Source organism: Daucus carota, chromosome 3 (genome assembly GCF_001625215.2).
Source record: "Daucus carota subsp. sativus chromosome 3, DH1 v3.0, whole genome shotgun sequence".
Taxonomy (NCBI): domain Eukaryota; kingdom Viridiplantae; phylum Streptophyta; class Magnoliopsida; order Apiales; family Apiaceae; genus Daucus; species Daucus carota.
The window spans coordinates 5,962,342-5,984,525 of record NC_030383.2 but is presented as its reverse complement, the minus strand read 5'-3'; the positions used below and the strand labels follow the sequence as shown (position 1 = coordinate 5,984,525).

The 22,184-nt window shown below is 32.9% G+C and overlaps 4 protein-coding genes across 4 annotated transcripts; 3 read left to right on the top strand and 1 right to left on the bottom strand.

Annotated features, from left to right (window-relative positions):
• Nucleotides 1–1,169: 1,169 nt before the first annotated feature.
• LOC108212129 (uncharacterized) lies at nt 1,170–2,042 on the top strand. Its single transcript, XM_064089757.1, has one exon. It carries the CDS (start codon nt 1,170–1,172, stop codon nt 2,040–2,042), a length of 873 nt encoding a protein of 290 aa, XP_063945827.1.
• A 2,037-nt stretch (nt 2,043–4,079) lies between these two features.
• LOC108210602 (L-type lectin-domain containing receptor kinase VIII.1) lies at nt 4,080–6,490 on the bottom strand. The gene has a single exon (XM_017381961.2). It carries the CDS (start codon nt 6,313–6,315, stop codon nt 4,201–4,203), a length of 2,115 nt encoding a protein of 704 aa, XP_017237450.1. The 5' UTR covers nt 6,316–6,490; the 3' UTR covers nt 4,080–4,200.
• A 2,106-nt stretch (nt 6,491–8,596) lies between these two features.
• Nucleotides 8,597–10,669, top strand: LOC108211771 (putative F-box protein At4g38870). Its single transcript, XM_017383455.2, has 2 exons — nt 8,597–8,751; nt 9,204–10,669. The coding sequence occupies exon 2, from the start codon at nt 9,268–9,270 to the stop codon at nt 10,345–10,347; it is 1,080 nt and encodes a 359-aa protein (XP_017238944.1). The 5' UTR covers nt 8,597–8,751; nt 9,204–9,267; the 3' UTR covers nt 10,348–10,669.
• A 2,156-nt stretch (nt 10,670–12,825) lies between these two features.
• On the top strand, nt 12,826–15,121 carry LOC108213256 (putative F-box protein At3g16210). Its single transcript, XM_017385031.2, has 2 exons — nt 12,826–13,013; nt 13,614–15,121. Exon 2 carries the CDS (start codon nt 13,670–13,672, stop codon nt 14,759–14,761), a length of 1,092 nt encoding a protein of 363 aa, XP_017240520.1. The 5' UTR covers nt 12,826–13,013; nt 13,614–13,669; the 3' UTR covers nt 14,762–15,121.
• Nucleotides 15,122–22,184: the final 7,063 nt, after the last annotated feature.

Sequence of the window (22,184 nt, the reverse complement as noted above, 5' to 3'; positions counted from 1 at the left end):
TCTCCTAGCACATGTACATCTATTTATAGTACAAGATTCTAGTTTGAAATCTACTCCACGTTATCCACCCGTTTCCTTGTTCTTATCTTTAACAACTGATCACGCAGTAACCTAACTCCCTACTTTGTCTCCAGTGCTTGACCCCTTTATTTTCTCCAAGCCGTTATGTTCTCTTTCATTCAAGCCGTCATGTCCTCATCGACACCTTACTCGACAGGTCTCGTTGTCCACACGTCCTCCCGTCAGTGCGTCACGTGTTACGACTTGGTCTATATTTTATAGTTATAACAGTAGTAAAACGAGTTTTGTTAGAGGGACCAGCCACAATCCAGGCAAGCCTCCAACAGGGAGGTAATAAAATTAAAGCAGCGTTGTTTACAACTCGTGCGTAAATTTAAAATTTACCAGAAAATGAACAAACTTTCAAGTGTATCATTTTATACACCTATACTCATGGTATACTTTGGATTAATTTTTTTTAAAAAAATGCAAATTATAGGGAGTATACAGTATATTATTATACAAAACTATATCCATAACATAAAAAGAAAAATGTGAGTTCGATTAGCGATTCAAATACTAGATTGCGACTAAAATAGTACTCACTAGGTCCCTCTCATTTTTTTACTTTACTTTTTGACACGTTTTTTCACACTCATTTAAGGTATAATTCTATAATATATTTTTTTAATTTTTTTCCTCTGAATAAAAGTTTGATGTTTAAATTTTTATTAAAAAAAGAATATTTTAAATAAAAATTTTAAAATAATACTTTATAAGAACCTCAAAATGCGTGCAAACAGTGAAAGTAAACAACCACGGGAGACGGAGGGAGGGAGTATGGAGTAGGATTTGAATAATCCATGGTATTATTGTTGTAATCTAACTGTCAAGGTTATAAAGTAAAATCCTTATAAATAATATTATAAAATTATATTACCAAATGTAATTTAAAGCCAAATTCCAACCAAATACAGCTGGGAGATCCCAAATGAGCAGGGGATAATTGGAATATGAGATGCCGGAGTACTTTTTATTCCTTTGCTAGATAATACTACTGGAATATATTTAATATTACAGCCGTGCACCATGCATAACCGTCAAGTGATGAGAATAACTATAACTATTTATCTGCACTATAAAGCACAAAGAAGAGAAATAAGAACAACATGATTTTAGCCTCATTTTCTCGTAATCCTGGTTCCGTCACTGAGTGTGAAAGAAGCGGTGAAATGAAGGGTGCTGGTTCAAGAGAAATATCGAGTCCTAGCAGAAAAGAATCCGCAGCAGAGAATTATCCACCACCACTGACATTAAGGTTTCTGAGGAGCAATGTGAAAAACAAAAGCAGAGGAAGAGCGTGGTCGCGGTCAAGCCCAACGTTCATAGCTCGGAAAAAGAATGTTGCAGCAACAATTGAAACTCAAGAACCATCTTCTCCTAAAGTCAGTTGTCTCGGACAAGTTCGTGTTAGCCATTCAATGAATTTTACTCCCACCAAACGTGATCAGTTAAAACAGTCACAGGGGACATCTAGTAAACTCAATTTGCGAAAATTGGCCTCGTGTTTCTGGTTCGGGTGGTGTAAGAAAGTTGATGTTAAAGAGAATTCATCAGAATCAGATACAAGGGGTCATTTTAATGATGGTGAAATTGTCAATGAAGGCGGAGAAGCTGATCAGATAGAAGCAAAACAAGACAATGAAGAGGTTATAAGAGGCACATCATCAATACCTAAGAATGCATTGTTGTTGACTCGGTGTAGGTCTGCACCTTTCAGGTCTTCGTCTAATAAAATCGAAGCTGAACTGAAGATGACAAGTCGCTGGTGCGATTTTGATCGGCAAGAGAGGGAAGGTGGAAAACAGATGAGCAGAAAATTACAAAGTGGAGGAGAAAGTGAACAAATTGGTGCAATGGGGAAGCGGGTAGGAGAATCGAGTGTCGAAAAAAGCATGGAGCAAGAAGGTGTGACTCATCCGCTTCTTCTTATGAGGTGCAAATCAGCATCAGCATCAAGAACTGGGAAGGAGCTTGCTTAACAGGGCTGGCTGAAGTCATTACTTTTGATTGTAATTTAGTACATTGCTTATACACCGAAATTATACTTTGAACAATGGCAAGTTTGTATGGTATGGGAGTTTAGTAACAATTAGAGGATAGGAAGAAAGGGTAACAAACGGAAGTAATAATTTCTCTGTTTAAATCATTTTCGGATATGAGGGGAAAAAGAAACTTCGTGAACTTTGAATTTTCTTATGAAATGAACATTGGTCAGTGTTTAGGTGAGCTGCTATAAAATGATCTGGTTTATGCTTTGTTATTTACTTATGGAATTGATCCAACTTCAATGCTTTGTTAAGTTCAGACAAACCTTACTTATGGGATCGCTCGAGGTGATTTTACTCTCTGAAGACCTTATGGCAGTTGATGGCTCAAGCTGATGGGTTTTGTCGCTTGAAAAGGGTAGTTGGTAGTTGGCTTTTGGTTCATGTCTCAGCCTTTGTTGGCTTCTAGTTTAGCATCTTAGATTTTGCTCACAGGTGGCATTTACTCTTTTGTTGTTCAGCTCATGGGCCTCTTTTGTAGGATGAATGCTGAGACATTTCTATTATTATTATGAATGAATTTGCTCTGCTTTTCAAAAAAAAAGTTCAGACAAACCTGAATTGCCTTCTTAGCGTAAATATGACAAATGAACAAAGGAAATCCCAGCAATTGCAAGATGGCTATTTTTAAACTTCTGGCAGTCAGTTATGTTGTTGGAAAGATATGTACAAAAAAGATCAAAGCTACTTTATTTTTCAGTCTTCTCCTTAATCCTGTATAATTCGGAAATATCTCACAAGTTCCTGATACTCAAGAAAAGAAGGGTTAATATTATTAAAATATGGCAAAAATACACTTATTAGTGCACAAATATAATTGGCGTCATATTGGTCCAGAAATATATAATTGGCATCATTTTGGTCCAAAAATACGTTAAACTCTGACGCTGCGTCCAAAAATTCATGACTTGTTGATGCATAGTTATATTTATCCTTTCAGAATGTAAAAAGTATCCATGCTCATAATCATGATTAAACTCTGAATTGCATCCAAATAAGCATGATTAATTTACTAATGTATAGTCATATTTATACTTAAAAAATGATTTAAGTCTACGCACTTATCGTCGTATGAGACTGGAGTGGATGTTCAGCAACTTGATCTATATTACTGTAGTTTTATGCAGATGATCCATCAGAAATTTATTATCTGAAGACAAACTCTGCATTCCTAGAGTAGTTTTTATTTCCTATTGAACGTTGATCAAGATTCATAAAACACAATTACACAAGATTGCAACTTATAAGTCCAAATTTAAGCAAGCCCAAACCTATATTCGTGTCTAAAATTATGCAAGTAAAGATGCGGTCTGAATTCTAAACTCAGAAAAGCGAAACAATAAAAGCTGGTGGCCAGGTAATTCTGAAAGTAATGAGTATTAAAAGAGAGAAAAGCTGAACAGGGTCACATGACATTATTATTGGCTTATCATCATAAATGTAATATACTTGATGCTTCTGTTTACTGCTGTACTACTCATGGCTCCTTTTTTTAAAAGCTTATATTAATTGCCGAATCTATCCTCTTGTTTTTATGTGAAGTAGAATAAGTTAAATGTCAAATAAATCTTCCAAGGATTAGATGTTCATCTTTCACTAGATAATGTAATTTTTGCAAAAACCAACTCTTCCAATCAGAGCTGCTGATTTATATAGTTCGACAAGACTGGACCCAAGTTACTTCAAAGGCAACACAAAAGAGTGAGAAAATGTAAAGGAAAAGAGCAAAATATGAGCATACAAGTTGATATGTTTAGTTGAAAAAAATTATTATTGGTTACAAATTACACCAAATCTCTCATTATTTTTATGAAACTTCAAGAGATCTACTTTTTGTCATTCCACTTTACCAAACTTCTACTCTAAACTCTTCAAGCTTTTGACAATTTCAAGTTGCTTTGGAAAGCAACTTCTTACCTGTTCCATAGTCCACACTCCACACCCAAATATCCCACCAAAGAATTGAACCCCACCACCAAGCCCTTGGCTTCTTTTTGTATGTTAAATTGTCTTATACATTACATACACATTATTATGATATAAACATATGTACATATAAAAATATTAAATAAAAAGAAAAATGGGATAGTAACTAGACTAGTCCAACAATGCTACTGTCACCATTGTAGCTGTGGTCTGATGAGGAAGTGGAGATGGTGATCATGCCATTCAAGTCAGAAACACTGTCCTGCAAATTCAGTATCAGATGAGAGGTACTGAAACTCATTGATGGCTTGGTTCTTGGGACTATTGGAACCTCAGCCTCACCCACTAGCATCTGAGCCACAGCTCTCATTGTGGGTCTGGCTATGGGGTCTGGGTGAGAACAAGCTAGCCCAACTAGTAATACCCTTCTCATTTCACTTTCTTCAAACTCCCCATGAAGGTTTGGATCAGCTGCAACTAGAAGAGCTCCTTCTTTATGCAAACTCCACACCCATTCTACCAAATTGCTGCCGGTTCCGGTTTTCTCCACCCTTTTTACGTCTTTTTCAATTGGTCTCCTTCCACTGGCCACCTCAAGCACCACAGCCCCGTAGCTAAAGGCATCAGTTTTCTCGGTGGCTCTTCCTGTTAACAAATACTCTGGAGCCAAGTACCCCATTGTGCCTGCAGCCACCGTGGCATCCGGAGACTTGTCATGCTCTATCTGCCTAGCTAACCCAAAATCACCTAGTTTAGCGTTAAACCCTTCATCTAACATTATGTTACTACTCTTCACATCCCTATGAATCACTTGATTTTCACATTCTTGATGTAAATACGCAAGAGCAGAAGCAACACCCAACAATATCTTCTTCCTATGAGCCCATTGTAATGTCATTCTTGATTCGAACAACGCCTTGTCAAGACTCCCATTAGGCATATAATCATAAACTAACAAAATTTCGCCCTTCTCATGACACCAACCTTGAAGCCTAACAAGATTCCTATGCCGAAGTGTCCCAATTATAGACAATTCAGAGAAAAACTCCGCCTTACCTTGCCCACTATGACTACACTTTTTTACCGCCACAATGTCACCCGTCTCCGCCAATATCCCCTTATAAACAGTCCCAAACGCCCCATGACCGATAATCCTTGAAGAATCAAACTTTTTTGTGGCCAACTTCAGTTGCTTATAGCTGAATTCTTTAGGCATTTTAATATACTCCGAGGCCAGTGATCCCGATTTTTTCACATGCTTTACTTTCTTCGAATAAACCCAAAAAATAAGCATCGCAAACAAGGCCAAACCAAATGCCCCAGCCGTTACAACTCCAACAACAGCCCCTGCACCTTCTCTACACAATTGGCTATGACACTTCTTGCCACCATCCGAACTGCGTAAAACGGTCCTATTCGACTCAACGGGAGTCGGGCTGACCGAATTAGCAGCCGGGTTCATCAAAGGACTCGTGGGTGGCGGCGACATAGACGCTGAACCATTTTTAGAATCTGAATCAAAATGTGAACTAAAACTCCACCACAAAATGCTATGAGTCTCGGTACTCCCCTGAGTAGACCCACTAAACCCCACATACATAAAATCACTAACATACTTATCAAGATCAAGAGCAAAGGACAAAAGGGGTTGTTTAGGTTTCGAATTAGAATAGGAAACTGAGATATCGAATACCTGAGTTGACCCGGAGTACTCGACCCACGAGTTCACTACAGTGCCACTTTTAAGATCAACATCAATCGATTCCAAATCACCAACTTGAGTCGAAATCATCGAGTTTAGATCCAAACCCACGTGATTCCCATTAATATCTTTGAACTCAACGTCCATTAAAGTATCAAACTCAACCGCAACGACGCCGTTCGGTGAATCGTCTATAGTCCCGAGATAACCGCCGGAATATCCCACCGACTCATCCTCCGGCGAGATAATAAACGCCAAACCACCCCCAATAGATGACGGATTGAGATTAGTGATTGAGAACGAGAAGAACGTTGAGAAACTCGCCGGAATATCAACCCCGGGCTGCCGGAATCTGATGGGCTTAGAGTAAAGTATTTTTCCGGCGCCGGAATTAGGGACGGCGAGGTCCTTAGTGAGCATTAGGGTCGCGTTGCTCCAGTGTGCATCACCAAGAAGCTTTAAATTACTTAGAGTCAAGGTACTCAAGTCAAATTCCGTTGCGCCGGCGCCGGAAAAATAGGAAAGGTGTACTAAGAAAATGAATACGAGGTGGGTAAATTTAACGTTGGGTATCGACATTAGTGAAATTTAGGACAGGGCCATTAAGAGAAGTAGGAGTTGTAATGAGTTTTGTTTGTTTGGTCTGAGATTGTGTGAAATCTAGAACAAGATTATCACGGGAGTGTGTGTAATATACAGAGAGAGAGAGAGACAAAGAGAGAGGTGTGTGTATGTATAATTATGTATGTGTGATTGTAATATGGGTTTGTCTAGTGTGTGCCCATGGGCACATGCTAAGCACGAAAACTCATAAATTTAGTGTGTTTTCATTGGTGTGATTGGTGTGAATGCAGGGGGGCCATCATTATTAAAGGAGTGTAAGCCAATCAAAACATAGAAAAACTATCAATTTTTGTGCTTATTGTGTGCCCATGGGCACACACTAGAAAAACCGTTGTAATATTCTTTTGCATGGAAAAAGAAAGACCAAAATGGAAAGGGAGAGCGTAGTGAGATTGCTAAGAGAGAGAAGGGGGTGAGGATCCAAAGGACGAGATGGAGACAAGTGGCTGCCTTGTGTCACACGTGTCAATCATAACGGTAACTTTTTGGATAGAAAAAGGGGGATTGGACTCGTATTTATCTCTTTCGCTCCTCTTTTTCTATTTCTTCATCGCATCTCGGACGCAGTTGTGGGAAAAATTGCTAAGAGCATCTCCAACGCACGTCCATGTTAGCTTTAAAGTCTATGTGTCAGTCCATAAACTTAATATGTAAAAAAAACATCACTCCAACGCAACACAGAGACCTGTTAGCAATATTTTTAGATACCGAGAATTAAGCACGCTACATTTGCTGAACCAAAGTCTGTCATCTATATCATATCCACATCATTTTCTTTTAAAATTTAACTTAAAAAAATTTAAACTTGCTCCAACCTATATGTCTATATTATATTATATATGTATTATAATATTATAATTCTATTATATATATTTGTATAACTTTTTAATTTTATAATTTAATCTAATGTATTGTTAAGTGTAAAAATATTTATAACAAATAAATAATATAATAAAAATAATATAATAAAACTAATATAATAACTTATATAGTTATTTAACGTTAATTATGAATTTTTAACAAAGAAAATTAGTAAATGTTTTACATGATACAAGTAATTTTTGTTAATTAGTTTTTTAAGTTTTTATTATTATAATAGTATTGGTATATATGTTTTTATTAGTTATATTTTTTATTTTCACCTATATTAAATAAATAATTAATTAACTTTTTATTTTAATTCTTTCAAACCCATTTTATCAAAAGAAAATTAGCTTAAAATCTTTAGCACTAACTTTTATTCTTACCCTTCTAAATTTTATTTTATTTTTATTTAAAGCATATAACATTCTACCTAAATCATTTTTATAATATTTAAATTGAAATATTTAAGGTATTATTATTATTATTGCAAGTATAGATGTATTATTTATTGTTTTTACAAATAATATTGTTATGTGAAAATGTTACTTTATTTTCAATCAAATTTTTTAAAATTATAATATAATAATATAAAATGTTAAATATTATAATTGATCATTATCTATTAAAGATATTATTATTTTTTCAATAATATAGAATAAAAACTAAATAAATTATTTTATTGTATATTTATAATTAATATTTAAAATAGTATTTTGAATATAACTGATGGTTTTAGCTAATACCCATTGGAGCAAAATTCCTTACAGGCTCAAAAAAATTTTAACTAATGATGTTTTTAGCTAACAGTTTCATCTTTAGCGTTGGAGATGCTCTAACGGAATATAAATCAAATTTCGGCCATTTTTTAATCAATATATCAATACATCATCCATGCGGAAATTCATAAAATTGAATTTGTAATTGATACTGAATTTCAGCCATCTTTCGATCTTTTTTTTTTAAATTTCTTCATCACATCTAACTCGGGGCGCAGTGGTAGCAAAAATTGCTAAGAGTATCTCTAACGATGTTGGCTAAAATTGGTGGGCTAAATTCGACCTTTAAGACATTATGTAAAATTTGTCGAAACTGTAAGCTTTTAAGAGAGAATAAATAATGTGTATTTCTTTTGACAGAATTAATATACAGACACACTATTTATTTTTTCAAAAGAAATACATATTATATATTATAATAAATTTATCAGTCATTACGAATAAAAATTAAAATCCGAATCTGATTATCTAATTTTGCAAAAAATTGTCCCAAACTCTGATTTATAAAAAGAAAAAATCTGAAGTAAATATCCGATTTTTTGGATCAAATATTCGAATTTTATAAAAACAAGATATTCGTGTAATCTGATTTATGATTTCTTTTGCCCAGTATCTTTAAAGTCTTTTTATTTCAGAGCTCATAGTAATTGAGGTGGGTATCTGAAAGGTCGGGACTACTAGCCCATTTCAGACCCATCTCACCTGCTTTTGTATCCAGAAAGAAGAAGGTCTGTCTCTGGTCATGAACGAGGTAATCTCTGCGTTATTTTATATTTTCAGCACAATGCTTTGTTGTTCGATCAATTCATTAGTTGAAAATGAATCGTCTGTTGTTTGTTAATCTCCCACTTTGGGGACTTGTTTAATATATAGAAAGTTGTTGGTTGGGGTTTTTAATCACTCAACACACTGTGAGTCTGTGATTGCCTCTTCCCGTATTTGTGTTTCCAGCTTAAACATCGCTTGTTTGTTGATTATATGCATTTGTGATTATGAAATTCCTCCTTAAAAATAATTCATTTTATTCTATAGGACCAAACAAACGAGGAAAATTCCAGATTTTCTAATTTTCTTGCGATTGTTTGTATCAAACAAAAGCTGAAAAATGGGGAAAATATTTTCTTGCATATAAACCAAGGCTAAATTAACATAATTTTTTCGTTGCAATTGACTCTGAATATTGCCCTGGTTTTGTTTTTACAGGTGTAGTTTTTGGTGAGCTTGAGAATCTTGAATATATTATTAGTAATTGTTATATTGAAATTTAATGGCTTGCTCGAAGCATGTTTTTCCTGAAGAAATGACTATGGAAATACTGAAAAGGGCTCCGCTAAAGCTATTGATCCGGTGTAGGTCTGTTTGCAAGTCTTGGCTATCTATCATCGCAGACCCTGAATTCATTAAAACTCACTTTCAATACCAACAGTATATGACTGACAAGGAAGCTTCACTATTGATGATTGTTGAATCATATTTACCGCTACCTCCATTAGTCTCTCCAGACTTTAAATGTTATCTATATGTGCCACACAAGTTCACAGTTATTGGTTCCTGTCATGGTATTATTTGTCTGGTGGACGATATACATTGTTACCTCTGGAACCCATTAACCAAGCAATGCAAACAACTTCCTACGTTTCCTCGGAATCAAAAGCCTATAGTGAATGTTCATCATGCAGGTAATATAGCCTTTTGTTTCGATACTATCTCCAATGACTACAAGGTTCTGCGGCTTCTTTGCGAACTCCTTACTACTGGCGGGTTACCAGTTTTGCAGCTGTATTCCACAAATACTAATTCTTGGCAAGAGATTTATATTAATGATACATCCCCATCAAAAGTTCTGTGCTACCCGTATCTGAAACTTGGTCCTGTTATAAATGGGGTGATATACACAGGTCGAAAGGAATATGCGGTTTCGTTTAATATGCACACGGAGGTGTGTACGGCTATCCCAATCCCCAGTTCCATGGTAAGATACTCAGATATTTTGGATTTTGAAGGTTCGGCTGCTGTCATATGTGGATCGGCCAGTAGAGGATCTGAACTTAGTCTATTGACATTAGATAATGTTGATGGCAAAATCTCTTGGACCAAGATGTTTAATATTATTCAAGATGGCATGGGTTGGATATATTCTTGTTTGGGCGGTGGACTGCTTTATGGAAGAAAAAGAGGAGATGTTACTGAATACTTCTTGTATGACTACAGGAACAAAGATTTCAAATATATGCCACTTTCAAATAGCCCGGTGAGAACATTCCTTAAATACACAGAGACCGTTGCTTCAGTCAAAGGGTTAAGTCATGATTTATATGAGTTCAATAAAACTGTGTCCTTGCTATAGTTGGATATTTCAGAACTTGTGGGGTGTGTTCTGTTAGACATGTACTAAATTTCTGCTCTTGATTAGTTCAGGAGTTTTTGTTTGGGTGTTTTTTACCTACATTCTCATATGTAAGGTACTTTACTTGCTTTTATTACTTCAGGGTTTTGTTCTAACTACAGTCTAAATTCTAAATTCTCAAGTGAATTGCCTGAGTTGGTTCTGTTCTTGTATGTTCCTGAACTGTATCCTTGCTATAGTTGGATGTTTCAGAACTTGTTGGGTGGTTCTGTTAGACATGTACTGAAGTTCTGCTATTGATTAGTCCAGGAGTTTTTTTTTACTCATGTTGCATTTGGTTGGGGTGAATGATTCCGTAAGAAATGAAATGAAAAATGAACTATGTTATGGACGATTATTAAGAAATTTCAATCCTTCCTCCATTCCGTTCCTTAAATCATGTGCTAGAGATCATACCTTCAATTTGAGATAGAATGCTTCATTCTCTTCTGCTCTCAAATCTCATGGGCTCTCAAATCTCATATCAGTGGTTGTATATTGATAATTATATATAATAGTATTATCATTTTTATATGTACGTTTCATTTGTTATTTTTAGAAAATCAGTTTTTCAGTTAGGAATCTGAAAAAAAATATTGTTTTAGTTAAAAAGAGTAGTTATATTGTCCAATGTTATTTTTAGAAAATTGAGTTTTTTTAGTTAGAAAATATAAAAAAAAAATAATAATTTTAGTTAAAAAGGATAATTGATTATATAAGTAAGCTCGTAACTCGGGTCAAGTACCGAACAACCAACCTTTTAATATTCTGGGCTTTAATAGCTACTAGCTTATAGCCCGTGCAAGGCACATGAGCTTTTTAATTATTTATAAATTTTTTAAATATATTTTAAAGGGTGCGAAAAAATTTAATCTATAAATAATAAATCAAAATTTTTAATAAAAATAAAATTTGAAATTATGATTTGTTTGTAAGTTAGAACTGTTGTAAATACATAATCACAACCATTAATAACTTCAAATAAACTATTGTAATCAAGCCATTATTTTTCTCGTATGTATCATGCCAAAGTATTAAATTCTTTCTATCAAATTGTAATAAAAATTTGAGTTGAATATGTGAGGCCAACTTCTATTAGATTATATTTATAAATGTATTTTATATTAAAATTATTATAATGTGATTTAAATATTTTTCCAAATTATGGTTCTAGATTAAAATTGATAAACATAATTTATTTTGAACTAAGAAAAGGAATCATAAACATGCAATAAGAAGGTAGAATCTATTTTGGATTAAGAAAAAGTTTTTGTATTCGTTCCTCACATAAATTCGGCTTATTAATTTTAAAATATATTATATAAAAATTGTGACAGTGCGATTTATATATATATATATATATATATATATATATATATATATATATTTGAAACAGATGATGCAATTTATATGATTCTACAAATAAAACTGGTAGAAAATATTTATTTTACATTAAAAAAAGTCATAAACACATGAAAGAAATAATTTGTTTTGGATTCAGAAAAGGAATCATAAACATGTAAATAGCTATTAGTTGCCTTATAGAACAAAAGTTAATTTTGTTCTAATCTAACGGTGCTTATTTGTTCAATATACGATCCAACGGATGATAAGTTTTTGGACCATAGAACTATGCGACCAAATTATCTCCTTTACGCTTATTATATATAAGTATATAATAAGAGTCGTTTGGGCAAACTTAAGGAAAATATGATTTTGTGCTTAAAATAAAAAAGTGGATCAGAAGTGAAAAGTAAATAAGTTAATAAAATGTTTGTAAATGAAGCAGAAGCTGAGAGAGAGAGAGCATTCTCAGTTTCTTTTTAATAATACTTCTACTTATTTACGCATACGGGTCAAGAAAAGCAAAAACTAGAAGCAATTTCTGCTTCTTGAATACAAACACTCTATGTATATTGAAAAAAATCGTGCATGCCATAGGATGAGCAAAATTGAACATTCAGTCATGTTTCCTATAATTGAAGTAGATACCCGATTTGTTCAATTATATAAAATATATTTCGGATATTGATAAAGTCTAGTCAAATATTCATATCCACCTTTATTAGATTAAAAACTAGAATTATTTGGATTCAAATTAATTAAGTATTCCCAAGTCTAGTTTATAATTTAATTTAATTATTTTAATCTTTAACAATATTTTATTTACTTTATTTTAAAATTTTCCAAATTTTTTTTAATATCATGACAAATCATTTGTTTTTTTTTTGAAATCACAAATCATTTGTTTTAAAAACAAAAAATATATATAAGTAATTATTTATAGTTTTATTTGTATATTATGTACACTATTTGTTATTGGTAAATTCTGTTAGTCACTATGAATGAAAATATAAAATTCGGATCTGTATCTAGTTTGGTAAAAAGTAATGGCCCGAACTAGAATATTTCGAATAAAATATCCAAGATTTTGAAATTTCAGGATTTTGGTATAATCCGAATTTGTGATTTTTTTTGGCCCAAGCGCAGGCTGTTTCCGAGCTCAGAGTAATTGAGGTGGGTATCTGAGAGGTCAGGACTAGTACGCCTATTCGAGAATTGAGACTCATCACCTGCTTTTGTATCTGAGGAAAAAAAAAAAAATGTTCTGCCCGATCATCAACCAGGTAATCTCTGCTTTCTTTTATATTTTCACCATAATGTTTTGTTGTTTGATCAATTCATCAGTTGAATTTAAATCGTCTGTTGTATGTTAATCTCGCACTCTGGGTACTTGTTTTTACATATAGAAAGTTGTTGGTTTGGGTTTAATATCACCCAACACACTGTGACTTGTGAGTGCCTCTTCCCGTATCTGTGTTCTCAGCTTAAACATCTTTGTATGTTGATTATATGCACGTGTGATTATGAAATTCAGGAATACAAATTATTGGGAAATTTGCGAAAATACCCATGTTTTCAAAAATACGGTCCAAGTTGAACACAGTTGATTTACAGGTTCGCTTGTGTTACAAACGATGTTGCACTGTATTTTTGGAAATAATTTCTGCAATTTGGGTATTTTTGAAAAAACCCTAGATTATTTTATATTGTAGAACCAAATGAACGAGGAAAATTTCAGAGTATCTGATTTTCTTGCAACTGTTTATATTAAACAAAAGCTGATAAATGAGTAAATGTTTTCTTGCATATAAATGGAGGCTAAATTAACATAAATTTTTTTGTTGCGATTGACTCTGAATATTGCTCTGGTTTTGTTTCCACAGGTTTAGTTTTTGGTGAGCTTGAGAATCTTGAATATATTATTAGTACTTGAAACTTAATGGCTTGCTCAAAGTACGTTTTACCTCAAGAAATGACTATGGAAATACTTAAAAGGGTTCCGCTAAAGCCTTTGTTCCGGTGTAAGTCTGTTTGCAAGTCTTGGCTATCTATCATCGCAGACCCCAGATTCACTAAAACTCACTTTCAATACCAACAGTATATGACTGACAATGAAGCTTCACTATTGATGATTGTTAAATCATATTGTTTACCGCTACCTCCATTAGTCTCTCCAGACTTTAAATGTTATCTATATGTGCCAGACAATTTCAAAGTTATTGGTTCCTGTCATGGTATTATTTGTCTGGTGGACGATGTACGTTGTTACCTCTGGAACCCATTAACCAAGCAATGCAAACAACTTCCTAAATTTCTTCGGAAACAAGAGGCTATCGTGAATCGTCAGCATCCAGGTAATATAGCCTTTTGTTTTGATACTATCTCCAATGACTACAAGGTTCTGCGGCTTCTTTGCGAACTCAATACTACTGGTGGGTTACCAGTTTTGCAGCTGTATTCCACAAATACTGATTCTTGGCAAGAGATTTATGTTAATGATACATCCCCATCAAAAGTTCTGAGTTACCCATATATTGAACTTGGACCTGTAATAAATGGGATGATATACACGGGTCGGGTGGACTATGTAGTTTCGTTTGACTTGCACACAGAGGTGTGTGCAGCAATTCCAATCCCCAGTTCCATGATAAGATACTCAGATATTTTGGATTTTGAAGGTTCGGCTGCTGTCATATTTGGATCGGCCAGTAGAGGATCAGAAGATTCAGAACTTAGTCTATTCACATTAGATAATATTGATGGCAAAATCTCTTGGACCAAGATGTTTAATATTGTTCAAGATGGCGTGGGTTGGATATATTCTTGTTTGGGTAGTGGACTGCTTTATGGAAGAAGAAGAGGTGGTGTTACTGTATACTTCTTGTATGACTACAGGAAGGAAGATTTCAAATATATGCCACTTTCAAATAGCGCGGTGATAAAATTCCTTGAATACACAGAGACCGCTGCTTCAGTCGAAGGGTTAAGTCATGATTTATATGGTTTCAATAAAACCTTGTCCTTGCTATAATCGAATGTTTCAGAACTTGTTGGGTGTGTTCTGTTAGACATGTACTGAAGTTCCGCTCTTGATTAGTTCAGGAGTTTCTCTTTGGGTGTTTTCTATCTACATTCTCATATGCAAGGTACTTGCTTGTATTACTTCGGGGTTTTTTTCCAACTACAGTCTAAATTTTGAATTCTCAAGTGAATTGCCTGAGCTGGTTCTGTTCTCATATGTAAAAGTTGATTACAGGGGCTGCCTTTTCTTGTTTCATTTCAAACTTCTGCGAGATTTCCAATAAGTTTTAGCAATAGTAGTAAACTTAAGCATCTCATCACAACATGACAAGTATAAACAGTATTATGAAATTACAAACTTTATCGTTTAGATGAAGATGTTGGTGGTTTTAATTTGGTTTTGTTTCCCGGTTTTTAGTGGAAGTTTTACTAATATAATTTTGTCAGGCATTATTGGTTGCAGCCTATTTTTACAAGTGAATGCTTTTGTTTTGACAGTTGAGTTCCCTTTCTTGATGCCCTTTGCTTCGTTCACACCTGGTAATGCTTTAAAGCTTACAATACCGTGTAGATAACCTCTCAATGAACAATGACCAATACTGTGTAGATAACCTCTCAATGATCCATACTGTGTTTTGTTGATGTGATAGCGTGAAATCAACTTCTGTAACTGGGAGTTGAAGATTGTGCATGCTAACCGGAGATTTTGAATCTGTGCCTGTATGAAACTGACACTATCTGGTCAGATTATCTGTCAGTAGAGTGCTATTTTGAGTTCTATTTTCTTTTGATGTTGGTAATGTTGAGACGAGTGTGCACTTGTGCATAAATGGTGTAATAATATGTTTGCCGCATGTCAAAAAGGCCTCACCTATACGGATGTTTTCTGGTGGGCTGATTATTGGACTTTCGGCTTACCGGGCCTCTGATATCTCTATCCTATCTTGCTACAAGGCCAGGGCCAACCCTTTAGGCTGATCCACGAGTATTAGCATCAAAACTAAATTTCCATTAATTTGTCTAATTTCATCAAAGGATTTACATACATATCCGCTTGTTTCTATTAGGTCAACGTCAATCTGCATGAGAAGCATGGCCTTTTCTCTACTTCTATTCGTACCTTAACCACAGAATCAATCAGAATTTCGAAATATTGGTAGACGGAATTAGTAGAATTAGAATTTTGAAACAATTGTAGTTGTATAAATAAAATTTTAACATTCTAAGGTACGCTCTAAATAAAATTATATTAATTTTCTTTGTTTTTGAAATCTCGATTTATTAAAAAATCTCCTATCAATCTTTAAATAAAATTTCACCGATGTACTGAAAACATGTGGATTTGACCAAAATCCATGATTTATCCAAAAATCCTGAATAAGTAGGTTTTCCGATTAGGTCCGATTCTCTATTTTTAAGCCATGCTGAAAACTAGGCTTAAAAATAAGGAAGAAACATGATTCTCTAAGAATATGTTCCTTGCATACCTAGTAAAGCTTATAGTGTAACATCTAATCTTCTCCCTCTTGACCCATGGATGTAACATCTCTTACAATTAATCTCGTGCATGTGTTTTGGATTGAAATTTCTTGGTTTCAGGGTTGATGTGAATAGACGGATTGAACATATACAGAATGTAGTTTCACATGTAAGGAAGCATAAGAATGGCCCACAGCTGAAATACACATAAAGTAGATAGCAGGAAATATATGTGCATTCAGTACTAGTGTTTGTCTTCATTCTTTTCCATGTAATTCAAAACTTTAAAGGACAAAACATGCATAATGCAATGGGGTATGATATTTCTGATTTCACACTTGTGAATTTCAGGTGCCTTGTGTTTGTTTCCTCTTGGAAGCTTGTTTGCTGCTGTCTTCTTTCCCTCATTCATCATTATTGTGTGCCATTCTCTGGCCCATCACTTCACTTATTCAGTTTTCACTCTGGAGAATATCTACTGTTGATGTTAGGACTTGCTCCATTGTTCAATATACACAAAAATGGGCAAGTTTGAGTTTGCATTCGGGGTATTAGTCTTACTACTTCAAGCCCTTTTACCTTGCCTTCCAATTGCATCGCCACACAGTTTAGTTTAGTTTAGTTTGTCTACCATATATTCCCTTGTTATGTTCTTGCACAGTTTTAATTACCACAGTATCACGGGCAAGGCTTGGATCGGACTCTGTCGAGATACAACATAAAATTCATTTGGAATCTTCCTCTAAATCTTAAGATTTTAGATTGATTGATTCTCAAATTAATATCAAAACTTAAGTTTGGCAGTTTGACGATTTGACAGAAATCTCAAGTTTGACTCTCAAAATCTATTTGAACGTTATTCTAAAATTTTAAGTGGGTGTTTGGCAACCCAGCTTCTCAGCTTTTTTACTAAAAAAGTGATGTCTGCTTTTTGTATGCGTGTTTGACAAATAAATTTAAGCACTTCTAAGGGGTATTAAAAGCTCAAGGAAAAAAAAGCTATGGATCCTAAATTTTTATGATCCACCATATAAATACATACACTTAAATAACTTATAAGTTACGGTATCCAAACCTTTTTAATAACTTATAAATCCAAATCAGCTTCTCACTTATGATCCATTTTTTTACTTTAAGCAATAAGTTACTTCTTTTAAGTTTAGCCAAACGGCTCCTAAAATTTTATTTTCTCACAAGTTGAGTTATCAATTTATGTTTTTTTAATATTTTTTTTTTTGGATAATCGGAATTGTACTCATTCCCGTATAGAACTCGTCTGCCCTAAAACAAAATTCCGTTTTCTCCCGGCCTTAACCATCACTCCATCAGTCCATCATATCACTAACAGCTGCGGAACGGTTAAGCACACATGGAGGAACTGTTTACGATCTACATTGTTGGGAATTGGGAATATATTTAGCAGACTCGAGTGGTGCTCCTTAAAGAGTGAAAAAGGTTTAGTACATTTTATCCGCAGATGTCATGTCACCAAAACAGAAAAGATTGATAAGAGCCAGTTCTGTTAAAGCTTATAAACTGTAATCACTTTGTGACCAAGTTCTCAGTTGTTGTTTCTACTACCTTAATCAAATATTACATTAAATCCGAGTTTCCAGATCTTCACAAAAACAGTCTCCTTCCTTTTTCAAATCGGACATGATTTGTATATATTTTTCCCGAGACCCTACTTTAATCGGAAAATAATTTTAATCAAGAATTACATCAAATCTAAACTTAGAATATGGAATATATTGGAATTAGCATGCAGTAGTTAGCAGCAGCAGAAAAGAATCCCGTTAAAGTCGCTGAACGAACGAACATACACGTTCTTACATCCCTGTATAAACATTGGATCCCCTATTTTGATTTTGTATATATACAGACAGTCCCACGTGTGGGCTAGTTCCAAGGACACACAGACATACACATATGAGTTTATATTATAATCCTATATTACTGTAATTGTTGACATGTTTAATTTAAATATTAATCCTAGCCTAGTTAGGAGTATAATTAAATATTTGGTTTAATTAATTTCAATGCAGATGTACAACTGCGTTTCAACACAACCAACATTTCGATAAACTCTGCACATTTCTGTCTTTTGCTATTTTCAACTTTGATTGCAAAGGTTGTCTGTCTTTCCAAGAGAGTTGAAGCTTTTCAGTTTCATAGAGAGCACTCAACAAAAAATTTCCGGTTTCAAATTATCTAGAACTGATATGATGACTTGGTGATTATAAACTCAAACATGGCTATAAAAATGGGATTATGAAGTGCATTGGACGAACATTTTTATGTGCTTATAAATATTTGTTTTTAGGTTGTTGTATAAAGATCAAATTTTCACTTATTAGTCTAAAGGGGTTTATATCAAACGGGCCACTCGTTGGGTCAAAATATCTCACTTAACCCACACATCTCAACGGTGACTCATTTAAGCCACTATAAACCAAATACATATCATTTTACCTACATCACTATTCATACATTTTTACTTAATTTTTTATAAAAAGTTAACCGTTTGTTTTTTTACTACGAAACCACTTCGAGTACTTTCATAATTATCTCTAGTATTTATCAAAATAATTTGGGAAATTATAAAGCAACATAACAAGGGTGATCAAATAAATATATATTTATAGCTACATATATTTTTAATTACATAGTTATGTTGCTTTAAAAAATTCTCAAATTATTTTGATAAATACTAGAGACAAATATGAAAGTACTCGAAGTGGTTTCGTTGTAAAAAAACAAACGGTTAATTTTTGATAAATGATTAAGTAAGGAGATATGAATAGTGATGTGGGTAAAATGATATGTATTTGGTTTATAGTGGCTTAAATGAGTCCCCGTTGAGATGTGTGGGTCAAGTGAGATATTTTAACGCAACGAGTGGCCAGTTTGATATAAAACCCTTAGTCTAAATGTTATCTTAATTAATTATTTATTTATAAGAATACTGCTGGTATTCAAATCTTTTAAATAGAATATTTATTATATTGTAAAGATATAATTGAAATGATAGGATTAGTTATACCGTAAACTTCTATAAATGAATTATGTTGAGACTGCTAAATTTTATTAATGTATCGAGATTATTAATTAATCGAGTTTAGATATGTACTGTTACTATAATTTTAGACCAAAAATTTGAAATTCGAATATTAGTTTGATTATTAATTTATGAATTAATAACGGTTTTACTATACATTGAAAAAGAAACAAAATCAATATTTTGAAGCAAAACTTATTTTCTAAAACTATACTTGTTTTAAATTATATCTTCGACAGAAATTTATAATTGAGAGTTTATTAACAATAAGATAACAACTAAAATTAATATTATAACATATTCTCATCATTGATTATATAATTTATGTTAACGGACTTCTGTAAAATGAAAATATGTGAGCTACCTTGAGGATATATGGACAATTGACATGCACAGAGATATGAATGACACCTTAAACTATATATTGGATCTATAGATGCATGGACAGGTTATTAAATAATTCCTGGAGAATAATATTTGGTAGTGAAATCCGAGTGCATACAGCCAAAAACACATCAAATAATTCTATTGTTTAGCAGTTTTAAGGGCCTCTAAAGGCCAGTGCCGTGACGGGAGTCAAATGATATACACACACAACATGTCAGATCGAAAATGATACACACACACACAAAATGTCAGATTGATCTATTCACCGAAACAAAATAATATATTTTTTTTCATGAATTACATATATCATCAGAATATGTTTTTTCTCGATTATTTACCGTGAATGATTTGATATCAAAATACGCCTACATTCGGTCCTAAACTAGAAATAAGTTGTTTTCTATGAAATAATCTTGAAATATTATTATTCACTTCTTTTAAGATTTTCATCTACAACTTCAAATTAGTATTCGTTAATTTGACTCTCACACCCTTTATATTTAATTTGAACTGTGATTGCACGACTCTAAATATACGGAATCTACTCATTTCGAAATTAAACTAAGCCTTCATTAGGTTAACAATATGTAGAGTGATTAACATATTTGTCATAATTAAAATCATATTAATGTGATTAAGAATAGTCTATGAGATGATTTGTATAATTATATTAATTGTTGCTCTTGTGAAATTGTGGTGTAATTAATATATCAGTGAAAACATTGTGAGAAAATACAAATATGACAAATTCCGAAATTACGCGAGTTTTTATTTAGTGCTTCTAATAGTTTAAGAAAAATGATTTATTAAGAAATTCTCGGTTAATAAATTATTTTACCGATTACACACCGATATAATTAAAAATTCTTGAATTATCAAAAATATTATGATAAATTTTATATTAATTGATAGCTTAAGTGAGTTTCTGCTTTCCGATCTCGATATCATTTCCTTCTTATAAATATTTTAGCTTCTCCTTTCGCACGGAGGGAGCTTTGTATATTAAACATTTATACGGAAGTGTAGATGTAGTATAAATATTCAATCAATATATATATATAAAGGAGGATGCGGGCGTCTCTAGAATTGTTCGATTCAGTCTTCTGATTTTTTTTAAATTTCAGAGAGAAAATATAATTATAATTCAAAAAATAAGGTTCAAGAATTCTAAAAGTAATACAACTCTTTTCTTATTGAATTAGCGTCTCTAGAATTGTTCGATTCAGTCTTCTAATTTTTCTTAAATTTCAGATAAAAAAATATAATTATAATTCAAAAAATCAGGTTTAAGAATTCTAAAATTAATACAATTCTTTTTTGACTGGATTATACTAATTTTTGAATACCTTTTCCGTATTCAAGTCAACTGGCTAATAACAACTCTAACTGTATTTCACTGAAATTTCTTAATCTTCGATTTATTAATAGATCTGTGATTAATTTTTGATTTTTTTATCAATTTATCGATTTTATCATGATTTGATTAAAACTTCCAACTTATTTAAAAATTTTATAAATCTTTTATAAATCTTGAATCAGTTTATCAACCCATTAATTCCTATTTCTGATTAACGATCATGATTTTTTTTTTTTGCAAAAACAATACAACAATCATGATTTTGAATGATGATTTCTAGAAATATAAGATTTTTTGAGATAAAAAGGAAAAAGAAAAAAAAAGTGGATAAAAAATACGATCGCGTTGACAACAGAAAGCAACGACGTTTCACCGCCTAATAACGCGAGAAAAAGAATTAGAAAAGCAATACAATTCTTTTTGTTCCATCTCTAATCAATTTGCTCCACCTCCCATATTTTTTGCTGAGTTGCGCTTCGTTTTAATTTCCCTTGATGTTTCGAGTTTTAGTTAGTTGCTGAGTGATTCGGTTGGGTTTTGTTGCCGGGTCAACCGAGTTTGTTGTAAGAGCACTGAGTTGAGCAGTTGGAAATTGGAATCCGCTGGTAGTCTGATTTTTGTTTTGTTGAGTTTGCGCGAGTCTTACAATTTCCATATATATTACTTGAAGTTCCAAAATTTTAAGTTCATACACACATAAATTATGACCCTAATTTAATTGATTTTAAATTTTGAGTTGCTTTAATATAATATTATTGAATTTTTTTAAAAAAATAATAATATTTCCGCAAATTTTTTTTTAAACTTAGTTATGTATATAGAAAAAAGCCCAAAATAAAATAGGATATATAAAATAAGAATCATATATTGATTTTATGAATACTGTAAATGATTTTTGATTAGTATTGTGTTTGACGGGCACGGGAGGCGGCCCAAATTATTTTTATCTAAATAATAATAATTTTTCAATTGGTTTAATGTTTGGCAAGAAAGCGGCCGAAATAATTTTTTATCTATGTTATAATATATTTTTTTGTTAAAATGGGACCACGGCTTAAAATAATTGTTATCCAATTATAATCTTTAACTTTATCATAATTATAATAATTTTTATTAGTATTGTTTTTGATGGTAGGGCGACTCAAACTAATA

Bases quoted from the DNA above. Each gene is read 5' to 3' on its own strand.
- LOC108210602 (XM_017381961.2), bottom strand. From the start codon at position 6,315: ATGTCGATACCCAACGTTAAATTTACCCACCTCGTATTCATTTTCTTA.
- LOC108212129 (XM_064089757.1), top strand. From the start codon at position 1,170: ATGATTTTAGCCTCATTTTCTCGTAATCCTGGTTCCGTCACTGAGTGT.
- LOC108211771 (XM_017383455.2), top strand. From the start codon at position 9,268: ATGGCTTGCTCGAAGCATGTTTTTCCTGAAGAAATGACTATGGAAATA.
- LOC108213256 (XM_017385031.2), top strand. From the start codon at position 13,670: ATGGCTTGCTCAAAGTACGTTTTACCTCAAGAAATGACTATGGAAATA.